Here is a 21711-nt window from a genome sequence, read left to right as displayed (position 1 = left end):
CGTTGTCATCACCACAATTTTTTCTATTCACTAATCAACCTTTTGATTACGTTTAATTGAAGTTGTAAGAGTTTTAATATTCTTTGATCAATTAAACGTAATTCATATTTCGGTTTTTTCAAGCCTATTGTTGGCCGACACTCGAAACTGAGCGCTTCGGTTCAATTGTTTTTCCACGCTCAGTCTCACAACCTCCCTCCCCCCTTCCCCACACACTCTATGTCTTACTGCCAGATCTTCAATTGGATCATATGGTAATATGATATACTAATTAAAGTGTATTGGTGCGTCAATTGTCTGCCAATCCGATTCCCGGATTTTTCGCTCCTCCTGCTCGACGAATAAAATATTAATAATTTCTACCCTTAATAACTTCTAAATTAAGGGTTTCGCGAAAAAATTTCATAAGAGTTTTCTCCTCAGAATTGGCCGCTCTAACTGGGGTATCCGGCTTGGCACCCTATTACCGGACACCCTGTATATATGTTAAAAGTACAATTACTATAAAGATTTGTTTTTCTTCCTGATTTCAATGGATTCAAACTTGTATACTTATTATCGTAATGTTACTATCACTAAAATTAATTCATATAGGTTAATCTTATTTCTTAATATTTAGATGAAACGCGTATTATGTATTTAATTCTAAATGATTTAGCGGAGGCAATAAATCCTGTTTTAATAAATACAAATGGAAAAACTAATAATGCATATTTGCAAAGTGAATTAGTTGAAAATATAATCTCTAATTATTCAGATGAAACATTTTTTAGTCATTTTAGAATGACTAAAGAAACGTTTTTGGTAAGTATTAAACTTTCTCTTTATCATTTTTATCTTAACTTAAGCTTGAAATGCTCAAAATTACTAAACGGGAACTTTCTCCGAACACAGGTTTTTAAACAACCGCAGTTTATATTCTTTTAATCATTAGAATTTTTAATAAATTAAATAATAATATATCCATAATTTGAAATAATAGACGTGACTTTGCTTTAAAAAGCGTAAAATTTTAACTACTTGTATATGCTTTTACCCTTTTCCATAGGTCTTGGAGGAAGTACTACGGCCATTTGTAACAGATGGACCAGTTTCTGTACGTCACAAAATCCTATTGGGTATCTGGACTTTAGCTACACCCGATTCTTTCCGATGTATTGCGCATATATTTCAAATATCTAGAAGCATGGCACATATCATATTTAAGGAGGTTGTATTAGCCCTAAAGAATATCATGCCGCAATATGTGAAATGGCCAACTACCGAGGAATATTTAGAAAGTTCCATAGTAAGTGTAATTAGTATAAATATACAGGGTAAGGCACATAAGCCGCCCCAGGGCAAAATGCGTGCTAGAAAGGCGTGGTAAGGGTGAAGCGCTGATTGGCGAAGACTAGACAGAAAGAAAACTATACGAAGGAAGAGAGAACTACGCGCTAGCACACTCATTGGCGCATTGCTTCCTCTCTATCACTTATGTAGGCTTCTATCTTCTAAATCGCGACTCCGTGGACCTCCCCCCCCCTCACCATTCCTTTCCATCTATCACCGCTCAAATTCTCTCGCACTCTTCCTCTTCCTATATCCATTTACTAAGGGCGGCGAAAGAGAATGAGGGGGGGGGGGGAGGAGTCGCGATTTTAAAGAGAGAAGTCAACATGAGCGATAAAGAGGAAGCAAAGTACCGATGAATGTGCTAGCGCGTAGCTTTCTCTTCCTCCGTATAGCTTTCTCTCTGTCTAGTCTTCGTCAATCAGCGCTTGACCCCTACCACGTATTTCCGGTATGCATTGTGCGCTGGGGCGGCTTATGTGTCTCACTCTGTTTAACAAAACTATATATAAAATAATAAATTACAAATATAAATTGGAACTTTGAATACCTATCTTTATTCCTTTAATTGAAGTTTAACATTTAGATGAATCCAACTGACACTCAGCGATAACATCTGTTAAGGAAATCACCTGTAAATTTGTTAGATCCGGTGTCACAAGTCTTATTTAAGTTAAATCAAGCTAATTGTACTATATTATAGGTAACGTAGAATATAGTATAATTAGCTCGATTTAATTTAAATAAGGCTTGTGACACCGGGCCTTAATCAATTAATATTTTCCAATTATGAGCGTACTGTACTTTGCTTTGCAGTTGGGAACGCAAAAGGGGTAACGTCATCAACGGTCGTACTCATAGCCGTGACTCAAACTCGACTCAAGCTTTGATATTACAGTTTACATTACATATACTGTGTATTTTTGCCTGAGCCGAGTTGGAGTCGAGCTCGTGTTATGTATACGTCTTACGGCCAGATTGCTGTCTATTTTGGAATTATTATTATTATTATATAGGGTGTTTCACGTAAGGCGCCCCAGCTCGATAAGAGGACTCAGAGCGCATAGTGGGGGCAAAATGCATCTAATTGGCCGCGGAGCAAGAGGGAGAGAGGAAAAGAGGACAAGAATTGAGACCAAAGCTGACTGGTGTGAGCGAGGAAGAGAGTTCCAGCGATATGCTAGGTATATAGTATACCAATACATAGCTCTTTTCTCTTTTCCAATTATTTTTTTTTTTGGTCCTCGAGCGGGTAAGGGAGGGGACAGCGATACGCTAGGCGTATCGTCTAGTAATGCATACCTCTATCCTTCTCTTCGTTGTTCCTTCTCTCTCGTTCCGCGGCCAATTAGATGCATCTGCCCCCACCATGTGCTCTGAGTCCTCTTTTTGAGCTTGGACGTCTTACGTGAAGTACCCTGTATGAATTAAAGTCTTCTGTAATGTTGCGCAATCTATCCTACAATAGTTTTAGTAGTTTTTAGGTATATAGGAAAGAATTGGAACTATAAAAACTAATAGTTTCAATGTAGGCACGTTCAAATTGAAAAACGAAATCTGTTTTTGAACTGAATTTAGATTAAAACCATGTCAAAAATCAGGAAATTAGACCTGGTTTTGTGCCGATTACTTCAAAACTGATTGAAATAAAATAGGTCTTAAATTTAATGGAAAAAATTGCATGTATATAGTATGCCTTTTAAATTCTAATAAACATAGGCCTTAAAACCTTGTTTTGAAATTATTATGCAAAACTTGACGTAAAATTAGGCTTCATTTTTGAGCTTAGGTGATAGTTGCAAAACAAAGTAGATCGTAGTTTTATATGTTAGTTTTAATATTTTGATTATAATCAGGCTTTTAACGCAAGATCAAATGGCTTCCCCAATATGATAGGGGCTATTGATGGCTGTCATATTGCTATAAAACAGCCACCCGGTAATGCGCACGATTATTTCAATCGGAAAGATTTTCACTCCATTATCCTTCAAGGTAGGTGTTATAAAACTCTTTCCATACAGCACACTTGACTAAAAGTTCTCTTATAGACATTTTTTAGTTATCCAATTGGCTAAAATATGCCTAAAAGATGTCACTAAGTCATTTGTTGCTGTATGGGTTACTATTCAACTTTATGAATGTTTATTTTATTATATTTTAATTAATATTATTTTTAATATAGGAATATGCGATCGTCGAGGCAAGTTTCTCGATTGCCTTATTGGTAGACCAGGCCGTGCACACGATGCAGCTGTTTTTCGAAGCAGTATTATTTATGAGAAGCTAACTGATTCGAACAATCCTCTAATACCATCATCTTATCACATTCTCGGTGATTCAGCATACCCACTACTACCTTGCTTGATGACACCATTTAAGGACAATGGTCATTTGTCAAGTGAACAAATAAATTATAATGTAAGGCATGCGTCAAGTCGCTCCATTATAGAGCGAGCATTTGCTTTCCTAAAAGGAAAGTGGCGAAGGCTAAAATTTGTAGAAGTGAATAGCGTTCAAATGGCTAATAATATTATCGCAGCAGCGTGCACCCTTCATAATTTTCTTATTTTAAGAAATGAAATGAATGTAGCATTAGATATTTAGAACTCAAGTAGCAGTTTCACTAACCATGAACTCATAGAATTTGAAAATGCTCGAGTGGAGAGAGAAAAACTAATGAGAATATTATGCAATAATTAATATTAATATATTATATTTTTCTAAATATTTAAAAATAAGGAATTTATGAATCATATATGCATATTGCTACGATCTACGATTAAGGTTCAATTCGAGCAAGTACTACGTAGGCTTAACTCGAGTCTGACTTAATTGGTATAGTTTATGTAACATGAACTATACCACTTTAGTTCACATTTGACTTTGTGGTATCAGAGATGAAACGGGAGATTGCTCATGCGAGGTCCCGAGGCAATCCCTACCGGTAGGCGGCGCTGGTGTTGGCAAACGCGTGTCTCAGGTCCATCTAACCCCTAACGCCATCTATCGGAAGAGACCACGAAGCACGAGCGTTAAGCTTAGAATAGGGTAAAACATATATGCATTGTTGCCAGAAAGCGGAATAAAGAGAGAGCGGAGATATTTTCTCGGACCTCTCTGTCTTTCTCGCTGTTAGCTTCTAGCAGAAGAGTCGAGGCAAAATCTTTCCGTTTCGCTTTGCCGAAAATCTACCAATATTCGATGTCATTTATATTTGCAGGCCAATGCCTTTATACATGATTTTTTCAGCATATTTATTTATCAGCATTGACTTATTTAAATCAATAATAAATTAAGGAAATGCGTATTTGATATATAATAATTATTTTAACTATAATTTCATCGTTATATTTCGCTTATTTCCGTAAAATCTGCATTTCTTTAGTTTATTATTGATTATTGTAAGTCAATGGCAATTTAAAAAAATTTAATCTTAAAAAAAAAAGAAAAGTACCGATCAGGAACCGAACCCGAACCCACGAATCGCCACGCGATTACCTTACCGCTTAGACCACGAGGCTTCTTCAGTGCACCGTAAACAGATAGTCTTTTTAAGGGCTTGAAATCTTCTATTGAACCATATAAATAAACGAAGAACTGACATCTTTATTCATTATTATTCTATCATAATGGTACACAAATTAAAGAATAATTATATAATGTAGATTTTCAAAAGCTTTTCCAATAACCAAGAACGGAAACTGCGAGCGTTGATTATTTATCTTCGTTCTTGGCTATTGGAAAAGCTTTTGAAAACTATTCAAAATATAATTATTCCTTAATTTGTGTACCATTATAACAGAATAATAATGAATAAAGCTGTCGGTTGCTCGTTTATTTATATGGTTTAAAAGAAGATTTCAAGCCCTTAAAAAGACTATCTGTTTACGGTGCACTGAAGAAGCCTCGTGGTCTAGGCGGTAAGGTAATCGCGTGGCGATTTGTGGGTCCGGGTTCGATTCCTGAACGGTACTTTTCTTTTTTTTTTTAAGATTAAATTTTTTTTAATGGCCATTGACTTACAATAATCAATAATAAACTAAAGAAATTCAGATTTTACGGAAATAAGCGAAATATAACGATGAAATTATAGTTAAAATAATTATTATATATCAAATACGCATTTCCTTAATTTATTATTGATTTAAATAAGTCAATGCTGATAAATAAATATGCTGAAAAAATCATGTATAAAGGCATTGGCCTGCAAATATAAATGACATCGAATATTGGTAGATTTTCGGCAAAGCGAAACGGAAAGATTTTGCCTCGACTCTTCTGCTAGAAGCTAACAGCGAGAAAGACAGAGAGGTCCGAGAAAATATCTCCGCTCTCTCTTTATTCCGCTTTCTGGCAACAATGCATATATGTTTTACCCTATTCTAAGCTTAACGCTCGTGCTTCGTGGTCTCTTCCGATAGATGGCGTTAGGGGTTAGATGGACACCTGAGACACGCGTTTGCCAACACCAGCGCCGCCTACCGGTAGGGATTGCCTCGGGACCTCGCATGAGCAATCTCCCGTTTCATCTCTGGTGGTATATTTAATGTAACAGGAACTATACCAATTTAAGTCCGACTTAAGTACGGCCGTATTTATAGTCGTTCCTTAAGGAGCTCTTTCAATTAATGACTCCTTATTTCCTAGGCAAGGAATGAACCAATCACAATGGGAATAGCAATGGCCATATTAAAATCTCTCATTGTGATTGGCTCATTCCTTGTCTAGGGAATAAGGAGTCCTTAATCTAAAGAGCTCTTTAAGGACGTTCACCGAAAAATCGATTTTCTATAGATTTTGTTAATACTTTACACAGGAGTTAATAATAGTATTATCTATCTATAGTTAAAATTTTAGAGTTCTCAGTGGTTTAGTAATTAAGATATTTAGCTTCAAAGTTAAGTTATTTAACATATAAAGGATAGGCGAGGCATAAATTTCAAAGATTCTTCAAATGATTGCAAAGCAGCTTTTCTATATATTTTGCTGAAAAACTAATATTTGACGCGTGACTATACTAGAAATGACATATTGAAAGATTAGGTTGACTAGCAGTACAGTTATTTTATAAAATTAATCCAAATATGACATGTAGTATTACGGCAAAACGTATCGCAGGGTGGAAGGTACAGACGTGGCAACGCTGTAAGTTATAAAACAAGAAATCAGCGAAGTGCCCTGTTTATATCACGTTTGAATATTTAGCGTATATAATTGATGACTTTTAGCATATAATGTTTGGTGTTTTAGATCACTATATTAAGAGCTATAAACATGATTATTTATTTATTGTTATAAATTAATATTACATCAAGATTTCTTGAAAAAAAGTTTTATTTCCAACTACAATAATTTGAAAATATGTGCATTTTAAACAACGGGCATCATCTACACAGCAAATACATACTAATAGAAAATACAAAATTAAATAAACAATAATAAGATTTGTTTAAATTATTATTGATACAAAAATATCTTTATAAGATAATCGAATAAATATTCTCGCAGAACAAATCAACATTTTCACAACAAAAAAGTAATACCACAATCTTAGATTCTTAATGATTTTTATAAAACAAATATAATTTTAAAGCAGACTAATTTTTCAGTGATATTTGTAAATTATCAGCAAGGCATTTATTTATTTTATTTAAAACACTGCGGTTGTTACTGACACGAGGTTTTCCATTGATAATCTCAGAAACTAATTTAACTATTTGCGCCTCGCCTTCAGTTTCATATATTTCTATGAGTTTCTCACTTCTCATATCAGCTTTAGCCATTTTCGCAATGATGCCCGAAGAAACTATGGTTTTGAAGAGTCTTAATTTTTGCGAAGAAGCTTTAATTTTACACGATTCGTTTATTTTTATTACGCATTCTTGTAGCATTTTCGATGTAGAAATAAGATCATTTTCAATATCAAAATGAAGTACAATCTCCTGTAAAACGGTCACGTCGAATTCCGCATCGTGAAAATGGCTATCGTCATCTTCGTATATGTCACATTTTATGAATTCTTCGTACAATGACGAAAGTCTAAATTTACCTGGTCCTTTGCGATGAGGTAATATTTTTCTCAAAATAGGTAAAGAGTCAGCAAATCCTGCGATAAATTTGTATTCATTGTACATTTTACAACTAGAAATAAGTCTAAGAAGACGAGGTATATCAAAAGAAGCGTTATGGGCCACTAACAAGCAATCTTTCTTCCAATAACTTAAAAATTGATGAAATGACACTATCGCTTCTTTTTGAGAACATGTTTGTAATAATTTATCATGCAAATATAAATTATAATTCATAACGTGCAATCCATTAATTTTAGTTGCTTCTAAGTCAATTTCTTGCTGAGGCAGAATGTATACGTTAAAAGTTCTTTCCCCTGAAATAGCAGATATTTGTAAAATATCACAATCGATCCGCAGACTAGATGTTTCTAAATCGAAATATACTATTATACTATTATATGCTGAAATTTTATTTACTACTTTCTCCTTCTCGAGAGTATGATTGGTACCACAATTTGAAAGATATTGACCTCCTTCTAACTTTTCAGCACTTTTTCGCAGCGCTTCTCTTTTAACTTTTAATTCAATTCTTCGCAGTTTCTTTAATCTAGTGGAATCAAGAAATGCCCTTAGCTTTCTCTTTCTATCAATTCCATTCATATAGGTGGCTGTATGTGGCCCGCCTAATAAATTCATTTTTTCTCTAATATTAATAATACTTTTATCTCCATCATTTTTGGTACAAACCGCGCTTGCTACTCGATAATCGCACGCAGCACTTCTGCTTAAACAAATATTTTTAGGGGCCTTATGGGCAATCATATTATTAATACTTTCATTGCCTTGACTCGACGCTGCCACAGAAAATTTTTGCGCATTATTCGCATACATATCGAATAAAACTTTCAAATCATTATACAATGCATCATCGGTGAGTTTTACCATCTGCTTCGATAAATTATTTCAACGATTACACCACTCTGTACAGTTTTCATGTTGACCGTATAAATGACCTGGTATCATTCTTAAAACGCTAGCCAATTGAGAACTGTTCCCTTTATTTTGTGCAATAGCGTAATTAAAACACTTCTTTATATGAGGTATAACACCTTTTCGCATAATCTCTTTACGGGTTTTACCAATAATGTACAATTCATTTGAAAAGTTTTTTGATAGATGATTCTTGTCCGCTAATTTATGAAAAGTTGCATCTTTGTTTGTTTTTCGAACGGATGCTATCATAGAGCTGTCCATATCTCCTATAATGACTTTAACATTTAAATGATTTTCTTTTAAAATAAGACTGTTTGTTATAAGAGCGACGCCAGCATCGGCTTCCATTGATTTTGCGCTTCCCTTAAAATTTAAGCGACAATCGTGATCTTTTTTTTCAATACCAGCGTCGCATTTAGAACATTTACGATTTCGCGTGGTAAAGTCTAGGATCTTCTTAGACAAAAATCCGATAATCGTCGCGTAGCCATTCAAGCTGTCGTAGCTCTTTCCATTACCACGCTTACTCCAACCCATGTCATACGACACTATAATATTTACGATATTTCCCAATGCAGTATCAAAACCTTCATTTGGAGCATTTTCATCGATTGATTGATGAGCGTTCAAGGGATTTTGAGGAATATGAAGGGTTCGGAGTCTATCAAGGTAAGGATATATATCGACTACAACATCAGGTGGCCTAGAATAAAAGAATAAGAATGCTGTCAAACCATATTACAGTAAAAAACTTTTGTCTTTTCATTTATAAAAATCAAATTTCTAAAATATATTTCATTATCTTAATATAACTTAAAATTACTATCATTATATCGTCGGATACATTTCGAATCTGAAAATACACAAGTGCTGAAATATTATTCTTAAATTTTAACTGATTTCTGTGTTAAAATATAGTCATATGTAAAACAATATATCGTATAGATAATTACAAACTTATGATCATGTTAAAAAAAATAATCACATATTTTACATATTCTGTAGTAACCTGATATTTATGCTATACGGTAATCCATTTATGAATGCATAAAGAATGTTAAAAACAAATATTTACATTTCCTTGCATATTTTCTCTACGTTGTTAAAAACTAAATGTCTCTCTTCTGCAGCAGCTCGTCTACAACTATCTTTTGCTTCTTCTTCAATAAATTTTCCAATAACCTTTTCATATAGTTTATACAAATCTGATGACATAATTGGAGTATTTGCGCACGCAAGTATTTTTTGCAATCCTGTGCTACCAGTGCCACTATGGATAGAACCTGTAATAAAAGTATCAACATGTATACACTCGACAAAATGGATATAGTTTTTCTATCATTTATGTTACTTATTAACAACAATTCTTACCCATAATAAAACCTAGGTTATGTTCTGCGTAGCTTTTTCCGTCAATCTTAACAGTTTTACCTGTAGGTACTTTTACTTCTATTTGACAATCTTTACAAACAATAGTTAACACCGAATAAAGTCCAGCTCTTTCTTCAGAGATTATATTGTTCAAATCAAGGATATTTTTACATTTGCTACACTTCAAGTTCTTGGCAAGCTCTGTAATTAGCTGTGTTTTTTTTAGCTACACCTCTGAAATCAAGTGGGATTTCACTATCTAGTTAGTTTTGGTTAATGTACATAAAATCTAGGGAAAAGTTTAATCTAAAAGAAACAGATAAATGGTATAAATTTTAACACGAATTCATGAAATGATTTGAGTATCACTTTGTAGACTTCATAATGAGCAAAATGGCAAAAAGAAATTTATTATTATTAGCAGTAATGGATGATGCAGAAAATAAACTTATTACCCATTCATCATTATTCCCATTAAAATTATTATTTAGAAAGGGAAAAGCTGAAGGTAAAATAAATATTTTAATAATATCTTATTCAAAATTGACTTTTTCCATATTTAACCATATATATTGTAGTAGGAAAATCTTATTTTGTTAAAATTAATTTAAAGAAAAATATTTTTAGATTATGGTTTGCAGCTTTTTCATTCTATACTGGCTGCAACCCAACAAGAAAATCATGTAAAAGTCGAAAATTACATAGAAGATATTGTAAAAAGTTACATCGAAAAGGATTTTGTAATGCATTTTCGATTGGGTAGAGATGTCACATATGAAATTATTAGACAATTTGAAACTTCCGAAATTTTTAGAAATTTGCTAAGTAAATATACATATTTACTTATATACATTTTAATTAATTTATTTGAATTATATATATTTCCACATAGCATGTAGGGAATTAATTAATATAAATTTTATTAGATCCAGCAGGCAAACAAACTATTTCAGCAGAAAAACATATTTTTGTGTATTTATGGTTTGTGGGTCATTACTGCTGTAGTTTTCGGGACGTTTCTGATCGATTCAATATATCGATTAGTAGTCTGCATAAAATAATAATAAGAGTGACTGATTTCTTGTTATCAATATCTCCAAGGTTAATACACTTCCCAAATCAAGAGGAAAAACAAATAATAAAAGAATATTTTTTAAATAAAAAAGGATTTCCAAATGTAATAGGTATATGATACAAAATTGTGTAAAATCTTTTATGTAATATTTAAAATTGATAGTAATCAGAAAATTGAAATAAAAATCTTTTACTTTTTATTTTGTTTTTGGTAGGAGCTATAGATGGTTCGCATATTCGAATTGATAGACCTGCTGATGACCCAAATGCATATATGAATAGGAAGCAATATTTTTCGCTGCACATACAAGGTGTAGTTAATCATGATACTAAGTTTCTGGATGTATTTGTAGGCTTTCCCGGGTCAGTTCACGACTCTCGTGTATTAAAAGAATCTACTCTGTTTGGTAGTTTAGAAGAAATATGTGGAGGTGTTTGTAATTAGTTTCAAACACTCAGTTTATTTAATCTTGTAAAGAATAATTGTAATTACTATTACAATATTTCAGATAATGACATTATACTTGGAGACAGTGCATATCCATGCCTTAAAAATTTAATTGTACCATATAAAGACAATGGTCATTTGACAGCTCGCCAACGCGAATTTAATAAGAAATTAAGTTCTTGTAGAGTGGTTATCGAAAATGCTTTTGGACGTTTAAAGCAAAGATTTAGACAGCTCGACCATTTAAAATTAAAATGTATTATCCAGATGGTAAAAATAATACACGTTTGCTGTGTCTTACACAATATAGCTAATTGTAATGACATTACAATGTTTGAACCACCTTTACCAGAAGATAACATAGATATAGAAGCAAGAAATGAGACTCCATTAGCAGATAATGAAAATGTAGTTAACTCCAGAATCGGTCGAAATTTACGTGATATATTATGTTTACAAATAACTTAAATGACTAAAATAATTGGTACACATATTTATATTTTGCAAATAGTTTATTTTTCAATTAACGTTAATCTTATTATGGCAATAGATTTTTATTATAAAAATGTTTCATGACTTTATCAATAATAAAAATACAAATAGAACAAAATTAAAAATCTTTTAAACTTTATATCATGGTTTCATCACAGTCTGTTTCCTAATAATACTTCCCATTTTATTGTAACCTATTGCAATGAATTATTGCATTGAAATGTTTTCAAATTTTGTATAGCAGTATTAATTATTATTATTTCTAGAATCTTTCATTAATTCTCTAAAAATATCATTTTTTTCTTTCATTAATTGGAACATTTTTTCATTTTGCTCTTTCATTGTTTGTAAAGAGTTTTCATAGATTATACGGATTTCTCGTTGCTCCTTTAAAATTTCCATATGTACCTTTTCTTCATTATTTCTATAAGTTTTACAGTCTTTTGTAAAGTCATCTAATGCTTTTTGGCATTTTTGTATTATTTGAGCTGTTTTTCCTAATTGAATCCGCTTTTCTTTTTTGTTAGCGATACAGTTTGTGTTTGTTAAGGTTAGCAAAGATGTTGATTCAGAATTTGTAGACGCAATGGCAATGGATTCTCCAACTTCTGTTGCATTTGTAAAATTATCAGGGTCATCAACATTTTCTTCTTCCCTTGGACATAAAAAAATTTGAGATTGTATTTGTAGGAAAAATAATGAAATTAAAAATGATATTTACTTTAATAGGTATTTCTCTAATCTTGAGTCATAACAATAAAGAATTATTGTAGGTATATTATTTAAAAAATATCATTACTTACAGCAATGTTTCATATTCAGCAGTATTATTAGATTGAACGTCTTTTCTTATTGTCAAACCATTTGTACTGGAAAGAGCCAGTGGTCTTATATTATGTCTATTTCCTAAAATTTCGTCCAGCTCACTATAAAGAAAAAAATACTATAATCCATACATTGATTCAAAGAATTAATCTATAGTAAAGGTTAAAAATGTATTACTCTTCAAAACTGCATCTTGATCTAGCTCTACCAGTTTTTTTATTATTCAGTTTACTAGTTTTATATGCTCTTTCCATACTTTTAAATTTATTTTCCACTTGGATATCTGTTACATTATATCCTTTTTCATTCATTTTTTCTGCTATTTTTTTGTATAATACTTTAAGTGTTTTTATTTTTCTTTCATTAAATAATTGTCTTTTTTCTGAATACAATGTTAAAAACAACTTTGTTGTGGCATCATTCCAACAGAAAATGCTTGTTTTATTGGTGTTGTTATTTTCATTCAGTTGAGTACATGCAGCACTTTGTGCCGTAGAAGTAGTAGTAGTATTTGAGATTGAGCCAAAGGTACAATGGTTCTCATTCTCTACTACTTGAACCTTATCAAAAATATTAATATTTATTATTTTGTTATTGAATTCACATAAAAGTTGTGATTGCCTAAAATCTACTTTAGTAGAATTTATCTTAAACTCCAATCCATCTAAAATAATATACATTTATAAATTAATATATATTTTTAATAATCCAAAATAAAATAATGCACACAAATTAAATTTCATGTAATTTGATCGATTGTATCAGAAAATTTTAAATATATAATTCTAATTTTATCAACATTATTTAGGAAAGTCTATAATTTAAAAACAAGTACAATGATCTATAATCTAAAATATGCTTCTATTTAGATTGAAAATTATATTTAATTTTACTTTTATACATATACCTTCACATATACACGTTATGTTTTCTTCTTCATCAAGAATTATATTCCCCCTGGAATCTCTTAATACATAACCTCCTAGGTTACATTCGGACTATAAGTTATGATTCAATTACATGTAAAGAGGCATAAAATTATATTATTATAATAATCATACCTTTATTAAAATCAAATATTTTTAATATTAAATATGCTTTATAATTACCATATTAAAATTTTCAGATGTAATCTCTGTGGTCATATTCCAGAATTAACTGCAGTAGTACTGCAATCGCTGGGTTTACACTACATAACTTATGGGAGTGTCAGTACTGCTAGTGTATTCTGGAACAGATCTTCTATTAGTTTTGCCAAATTATGAATATAATTTAAATAAACCGCCTTTTTTTGAACTTTATACATACTACACTTTTCAACCTTCCTCAAAACCAAGTGCAATAAGTGTAACATAGAATGCGAAAAGTGTAGTTACTCCTGCTAAACCGAACAGATACTTTATATGCACTCGCGTTAAAAGAAACGCTTTTAGTACACACTTTCTACACCTTTTGGGAAAAGTGTTAAAAGTGTAGTTAAAAAAAACACAGCTATTGTGACGACATATTGTCCTTGGCAAACTGCTGGACGAACCGAAGAATCGGGCTCAATTATATTTTTCGCTTCATTCATTAAATTAACACATTTAGTCTCCTTATCCACCACCTTTCTTTTCGCAAATCTCCCATTTCATCAACGAAATTGTTGATCTGACATTCTTACCGTTGTTTTGCATAAGCTCATATCAGGAGGTTATGCTCACACACGTCGCAATGCAATGCAACTCACTTCAACTCGCCTGACCCAACCGTTCGAAGAGCAGCGATGCCAAATCACATATGTTTTGAATCGGAACGTGTAATTGGTCAAACGAGGTAAAGTAACTGTAAAAATTTTTTAGCAGGTAGGGAGGTACTATGTACAAAAATACTATGACGTGCGAGAAAAACTTTTGATTACGACCTTACCCGGTGAACGTCCTTAAGGAACGACAATGAATACGGCCGTGTTACAAGTTTTCTTTAAGCTGGATTCAGTTAATTATGCTATATTTTATGTCATGTAGAATATAGCATAATTAATTTAATCCAGCTTAAACAAGGCTTATGACAATGGGCCTTAAAACTGCTTCGTCGAATTGACCCTGGGTGACTCCTAGTACCAAACTCGGCTAGAAGCTCTAGTCGGACTACTATCATACAGTTAACGTAGCACACATTATACAACTGTAATCTCGAATTAGTTGGTAAAAGTAATCTAACTGTGACAAATTTTTATTAAAATACGAAATATTTTTAAGCACTATTCCAAGACATTTGTTGCGATTCCTTAAATGTATAATTTGTTCGCTGATACATGGACTCTACAGCAATTCATTTTCCTGTTCAAAAATATGATTAATATAAATATTAAACAAACCCTTTACAGTATTCATTCAGTAATTAAGCTACCAATTGCAGTTTGTTTCTTCAATTTATTTCAAAAGCTGCAAATTTCTTTATTACTTTTAGTATAATGAGAATACTGTAAATAGTATACAAAAACTGATTTTATTACACTTGTATTAAATACTTCAGGTCTTCCAAATATATTTTGTTTATTATAACTCACTCTATTATCGAATTTTTTTCACTAAAAAAGAAAGTAGTAAAGACTGAAATAATTAGATGTGAATCAAATTTAATGTGTTAATGTCTTCACAACAGGATGTGCGTTCTATAAATTATTTCTTTAAGAAATTAAAAATAAATATAGTCGAAGTTTAAGTTAGCACTCAAATTAGAAGATTACTAATGTTACTATCTTGCAATCTATATAAGGAAGAATACAAGAAATTGAAGAAGTATACCTAAAAATACGATTCAAATAGCAACTTGTTAGAGATCGGAGTGGGGGCGCGAGCGGTCTGGGACTCTCAGGCCGTCTCGCTCCTGCTCACACTCAGTCTCTCTTGGTCCTACCTCCAATCAAGGCCGACAGATGGCTCACAGCGCAGAGCTCTCTCTCGCTGTTTTAATTTGTGTCCCTTGTATATATTAACTCCCCAAGAGTTCCGTCAATTTGCGGCTCTATTTAAACGGTCTAGACTCTAGACTTTGTCTTTTCTTTCTTCGCGGTAGCTTAGCCATCACTACCTTCCTGCGACGCCACTAAGTCTCTTAGTACGCATTTCCGCTCCATCGTCGATTTCTTGGACTCCAAGAAATCTTCTTCCTTTCTCTCTTTCTTCGTAGCCTGGGAGTCTCAGGTTCGGAGAATCCTGTCCTGGGACCTGGGGATCACAGGGTGGGATTTCGTATTTGCAAACTTTGGGTGGATTACTCATTTACTGTTCAGCCTCCTTTGGAGCATTTTTATTTTGTATTTATTTTTCGCAATCAAATAAACTGCCTTTTACCAGATTTCCTGGGCGTTGTTTTTTGCCACTCTAGGGCCATCCTTCCTAGACATCCTCGCGGACATCACACAATCAACTTTCACACAAATTTCTGGTCCTTCGAGCCGGATATAACCGGTACATTTTCCATTGAGTTGAATTTTGATTGGTGATTCTTCGAGGTGACTGGGGGAGTGTCTCTGGTGGCAAAATGGTAACGCAGGAGGAAATCCTCATGTGCGCAGGTCACGTTGGTCTTTATTGCACAGAATTAGAACGGCTACTGGTCAACACCAAAAAGCGGGGTGTAGGTAACTTTACCGTTCCTTATTTAAATGGTCGTCTGGCTAGTGCCAAGGAAACTCTCGCGAAAATACAAACGAATCATGTGACGATTACTAATCATTTAACGGAGACAGATTTGCAGCAGTTTAACTATACGACGCAGAATACTTATGAGCGAGCTATGACGGCGTATTTAACTGCGGAAGAATACATTTTAGAGCAAATCGAGAATTTAAGCGGCGAGCAAGTCGCTCCTGTCACTGCAGGGCAGACCCATGCTCCCTCATTGAAACTTCCTAAGCTAGATTTACCCAAATTTAGTGGTGACTATTCTGAGTGGTCAACCTTCTATGACTCTTTCAAATCAATGATTCACGATAATTCGAGACTACCAGGTGTTCAAAAGTTTCATTATTTAAAGGCATGTCTTCACGGAGAAGCTAGCTCAGTAATCCGATCCTTAGCCGCCAGTAACGATAGTTACTTAACAGCATGGAATGCGTTGGTGATTAGGTACACAAATGAACGAATTATTACGTCCAACCTTCTTAGCAAACTAACGCTCATTCCGAAAGTCTTTTCTGACAACCTCATATCCATAAAAACACTGCGCGATACCACTATAGTTGTGCTTGACTCGCTGAGGACGTTAGGATATCCAGTTGATGGTTGGAGTGCTATATTAGTCCACATTCTCTCAAATAAACTAGATCAAATTCTCAGTGTAGAGTGGGAGAAGGAAATAAAACGTGTTTTGAAATATCCCTCCTTCACTCAGTTCTTGGAGTTCATCACCGAGCAGATTAATATGCTCGAATCTATCAGTAACAAGTTCAAAGGTAGTAAACAAAACACTGATAAAACTTCTCGCCCTAAGTCGTTGAAATCACTCAACGCAATCGTTGATAAACCAAAATGCTTTTATTGTGACGCGGATCATCCTCTCTATCAATGCAACAGCTTTATTGCTTTGAACCCTCAAGCCAGATACAAAGCAGCGCAGAACAACTCACTTTGTATCAATTGCTTGAGACCTGGTCATTCGATATCGTCTTGCCGAAGTAATTCTCGATGTAAAAAATGTTCCAAGGCACATCATACGCTTCTGCATTTTGAGAAACAATCTAATCCGACGTCTCAACGTAATCCATCTCAAGCTAATGCACCCACCAGTCTTCAAACCATTGATCAGCCTTCGACTTCTGTTGTTGCCCATGTGAGTGCCATGGATGAACGCACGGCACTCCTTGCAACTTTTCTTGCGCGCGCTACAGCACCAAATGGCCGTCAAATTATGATTAGAGGCTTAGTCGACCCGGGCTCACAAACGTCTTTCATGACGGAAAATCTAGCCCAGTTATTAAGAGTTACACGCCGCAAAGTTAATGCAACGATTTACGGAGTCACAGGAGGTGCGGTACGGAACGTCTCGAGCAAAGCTGAACTCATCTTACAGTCAGTCAAACACGATCAGGCCTCACTCAAAGTGACGGCATTAATTTTACCAAAAATCACGAATTATAGTCCTCGGTCGTATTCACCGCTTGAATTCCCTCAATTAGGCTCTCTGGACCTCGCGGACGAATATGCTTCTGCGAGAAATCCAATTGATATTTTAATTGGTGCAGATTATTGCCCTCAGCTCTTACTGAATCAAATAATTCATTCATCGAACCGTGCACTGATAGCACAAGATTCGTTATTTGGCTGGGTTGTGTATGGTACACTCGCGTCGCCCACGCATACTGCAACAGTAAACGTTCTTCATTGTTGTGACTTCGATAAAACGCTTCGAGATTTTTGGGAGATTGAAGAAGTTCCTAGCACTTATAGTTTGACCCCTGAAGATCAATTATGCGAGGACATTTTCGCGAGCAACGTTACTCAATTACCATCAGGCCGCTATCAGGTTGCATTGCCTTTCAAGACAGAGTCCTCCAAATCGGCACTGGGAGCCTCTCGCAGCATCGCCGAATCAGCTTTAAAGCGAGTTCTCTGTCGCATTAACAAATCTCCTGAGCAGTCTGAAAGCTATACTAAATTCATTAGAGAGTACGAGCAGTTAGGACACATGGAGAAGGTCACAACAAACGCGATTGACGCAGACTCCTTGGTTTACCTGCCTCATCACGCAGTATTTAAACTCGAGAATGGAAAACAGAAAATACGTGTCGTATTTAATGCGTCCGCTAAAACTAAGAGTGGTCTATCACTCAACGACGTACTCTTAGTAGGGCCAAAATTACAAAAAGATATAACGGCCATTCTTATGAATTGGCGTGATTTTCGTTTTGTTGGCGTAACAGACATTGTTAAAATGTTTCGCCAAATTCTAATCCGTCCGGAAGACAGAAAATTCCAAGCTATAATTTGGAAAGATGATTCTGGAAATACTCAAATATATCAATTGAACACGGTCACATACGGTACCGGACCTGCACCGTTTTTAGCTTCACGGGTAGTGCAGGAACTCGCAAATCAACATGGTAATGACTTCCCAGATGCGAAGTCCACCTTACTTCACTCAATCTATGTCGATGACATTCTTTTTGGAGCTAACAACCTTGCGGATTTACGCAATATCCAATCTCAATTAGTTCAGTTGTTGGATAAAGGTAAATTCGAGCTCAGTAAATGGGCCTTCAATTCAGCAAGCTCAGCTCTCCAAGAAATTTCTAATGATTCTAGTAACGCTAATCTTAATTTTAGTAGCGAAAGTCTTAACGAAACTAGCAAAGTGCTGGGCATATCTTGGAATACCAGCTCTGATTCATTTCAGTTTATAATTTCGCCTTCTTCCATCACTAAGTTAACAAAGCGCATGTTACTCTCGGAAAACGCGAAGATTTACGATCCTTTAGGCTGGATCTCACCGTTCACCATTGTGTTAAAGCAAATAATGCAATCCACATGGTTGCTCAAACTTAATTGGGATGACGAGGTTCCCGAGCCCATCCAATCTAAATGGATGTCTTATTACTCGCAAATGTGCGAATTAACAAAAATCACCATCCCGCGCTGGAATGGTCAACTTAGTGAAGCAGATAAATTAGAACTCTATGGGTTCTGTGATGCTTCAAATGTATCATATAGTGCTGTGGTGTATGCCAAATTCACCAACAACAATAATAGTCAAACATCAGTCAGCCTCGTAATGGCAAAAGCCAAAGTAGCCCCTCTTAAAGCAATTAGTATTGCTCGACTTGAACTAGTCGCCGCTGCTTATCTGACTAAACTAATGCTTCATATCAAGTCATCACTTAAACATTCAGTGCATGACATTTTTTGTTTCTCTGATTCACAAATCGTGTTGGCTTGGATTGCACAACATTCGTCCAAATGGAAAGTTTTTGTAGCCAACCGAGTCGAATATATACAATCAAGTCTACCAGAGGCTCATTGGTCTTATGTCAATACTAAGTCCAATCCTGCAGATCTCAACTCGCGAGGAATTCCTCCAAGCCAATTAATACACAGTGCGCTTTGGTGGAAAGGACCCTCAATAATTCGGGAAATGTCATCGGGAAATTCTCCTTTAATGTTTGAAACCAACGAGGAAATAAAGACCTCGTCGATCTATTCAAATCATGTCACACGAGATTTACCGTCATTTCTTTGTAACTACTCGTCGTGGACAAAACTAATCCGTGTTGTTAGCTATGTGTTGCGATTTATAGATCGAGCGCGTAGAAAAAATGTTTGTCAACACGCGCACGTGTCAGCTCTCGAGCTACGTACTGCAACACTGCGTGTTGTGAAAATAATTCAAGCTGCTGCCTTCTTAACCGATATCTTAACGTTGCAAGGCAAAAAGTCAATTCCGTCAAATTCTCGATTACTTTCTCTTGCACCGTTTTTAGATGTGCAAGGAGTTCTCCGAGTAGGTGGGCGTCTACAACACTCATTCCTGTCAGACAACCAAAAGCATCCCATTATTTTACCAACCAATTATTTAACCGAGCTACTCATTCGGCATATACACATTACGACCTTGCACGGTGGCCTACAGCTTACGTTAACAGTATTGCGGCAAAAGTATTGGGTAATCAATGCACGAAACGCTGCGAAAAGCATAATACATAGGTGCGTCACTTGCGTTCGTCAGCGTGCCAAGCTAGGAACACAATTCATGGGATCTTTGCCTACTGCTCGAGTAAACCGTAGCCATCCGTTTGAACATACTGGCATTGATTACGCCGGGCCCTTCCTTGTAAAACTGCATCAAGGCCGAAACTCAAAAACAGTTAAGTGTTATATAGCTGTTTTTGTATGCATGGCTACTCGTGCCATCCATCTTGAGCTTGTCTCCAAATATGATACGGATGCATTTTTAGCGGCTCTAGCTCGTTTTACTTCACGTCGTGGTAAACCCGCAGTGATTTACTCTGATAATGGGTTAAATTTTCAAGGAGCAAATAAGGAATTGAAACTTGCATTCCAAGGCTCTCTGAAACATGCGCAATCTATAGATTTTGAACCTATACGCGAAATAGAATGGAAATTTATTCCCGTGGCCACTCCTCATTGGGGTGGACTGTGGGAGAGTGGAGTACGAAGCGTAAAACATCATTTAAAGCGTATTCTCGGGACTTTTCTTCCTACGTTCGAAGAAATGACCACATTGATTTGTCGTATTGAAGCCTGTTTAAACTCCAGACCTCTTTCTCGCTTACGCGATGACATTGAAAGCTTGGAATGTCTAACGCCAGGGCACTTCTTGGTCGGTCGCGCTTTACTCGCTCCACCCGAAATGTCCGTTCTAGATTTAAAGGAATCTACTCTAAATCGATGGCAGAAAATCACTCGGATTACCGAGCTTTTTTGGCAAAAATGGTCGGGCGAGTATCTGCAATCATTACAATCTCGTCCAAAATGGCAAATCAGAAATAACGATTTTCGTGAAGGGGACATCGTTATAATTAAGACTCCAAACGCTCCACCTTGCAAATGGAACTTAGGCCGAATTACTCGTTTAATCATCGGTTCAGACTCAGTAGCAAGAGTAGCTGTGGTTCAAACAGCTAATAAACAGATTCAACGCAGCCTAACACAATTGTGTAGGCTCCCGGCATAAATACAAATATTGACAAACAATCCCAACGGCTTTGATCTGCCGAATCGTACATCTTCACCTTGACGCTCTACTTATTAAATCAGTTCTCCGTAATCATGGCTAGTGACAAGGTGCCTAATTTAGTCGACAACGTCGAAATGTTCTTAAGTGAGGTTTGGGGTGAAGAAGCGAACGCGTCCGATGTACTGGACCTTTCCTTCAGTGACTTGAGTCTTTCGGACGATGCTCCTTGTGTGGACTCTCTCCTGGAACTTCCGGATTTGCTTGTGTCAACGAAGGAGGAAGAAGACTCCAGGTTGCCGTTCATTTCAGATTCGCCCTGTCCACCCGAACCAGAATCAGCTGACGTTAGCATGGAACCCATTGCGGGACCTTCTCGTGCACCAGCACCAGCAATTGACTTAGCTGTTTTGTACGCGAGCAGTTGGGAGAAGGGAATCTTATACGATTCTACCGCTAAGGAGCTGGAGCGTACAGCAAAGTACGTTA

General features: G+C 35.2%; 4 protein-coding genes across 4 annotated transcripts; 3 read left to right on the top strand and 1 right to left on the bottom strand.

Moving 5' to 3' along the window:
• The first annotated feature begins 633 nt into the window (after positions 1 to 633).
• On the top strand, positions 634 to 3936 carry LOC136781844 (uncharacterized). The gene is made up of 4 exons (XM_066740850.1): positions 634 to 804; positions 1049 to 1288; positions 3189 to 3324; positions 3515 to 3936. The coding sequence occupies exons 1-4, from the start codon at positions 634 to 636 to the stop codon at positions 3934 to 3936; spliced, it is 969 nt and encodes a 322-aa protein (XP_066596947.1).
• Positions 3937 to 6929: 2993 nt separating this feature from the next.
• On the bottom strand, positions 6930 to 8288 carry LOC136781843 (uncharacterized). The gene has a single exon (XM_066740849.1). It carries the CDS (start codon positions 8286 to 8288, stop codon positions 6930 to 6932), a length of 1359 nt encoding a protein of 452 aa, XP_066596946.1.
• Positions 8289 to 10450: 2162 nt separating this feature from the next.
• On the top strand, positions 10451 to 11697 carry LOC136781842 (uncharacterized). The gene is made up of 4 exons (XM_066740847.1): positions 10451 to 10532; positions 10634 to 10891; positions 10997 to 11212; positions 11291 to 11697. Exons 1-4 carry the CDS (start codon positions 10451 to 10453, stop codon positions 11695 to 11697), a joined length of 963 nt encoding a protein of 320 aa, XP_066596944.1.
• Positions 11698 to 16074: 4377 nt separating this feature from the next.
• Positions 16075 to 21222, top strand: LOC136781841 (uncharacterized). Its single transcript, XM_066740846.1, has one exon. It carries the CDS (start codon positions 16075 to 16077, stop codon positions 21220 to 21222), a length of 5148 nt encoding a protein of 1715 aa, XP_066596943.1.
• The last annotated feature ends 489 nt before the right edge of the window (positions 21223 to 21711 follow it).

The sequence above is a fragment of the Prorops nasuta genome, unplaced genomic scaffold (genome assembly GCF_024137725.1).
Source record: "Prorops nasuta isolate Cenicafe-Biocafe unplaced genomic scaffold, Cenicafe_Pnas_1.2 PNAS00024, whole genome shotgun sequence".
In the NCBI taxonomy this organism is placed as follows: domain Eukaryota; kingdom Metazoa; phylum Arthropoda; class Insecta; order Hymenoptera; family Bethylidae; genus Prorops; species Prorops nasuta.
The sequence above is the reverse complement of the archived record's forward strand: the minus strand, read 5'-3'. Positions and strand labels throughout refer to the sequence as shown.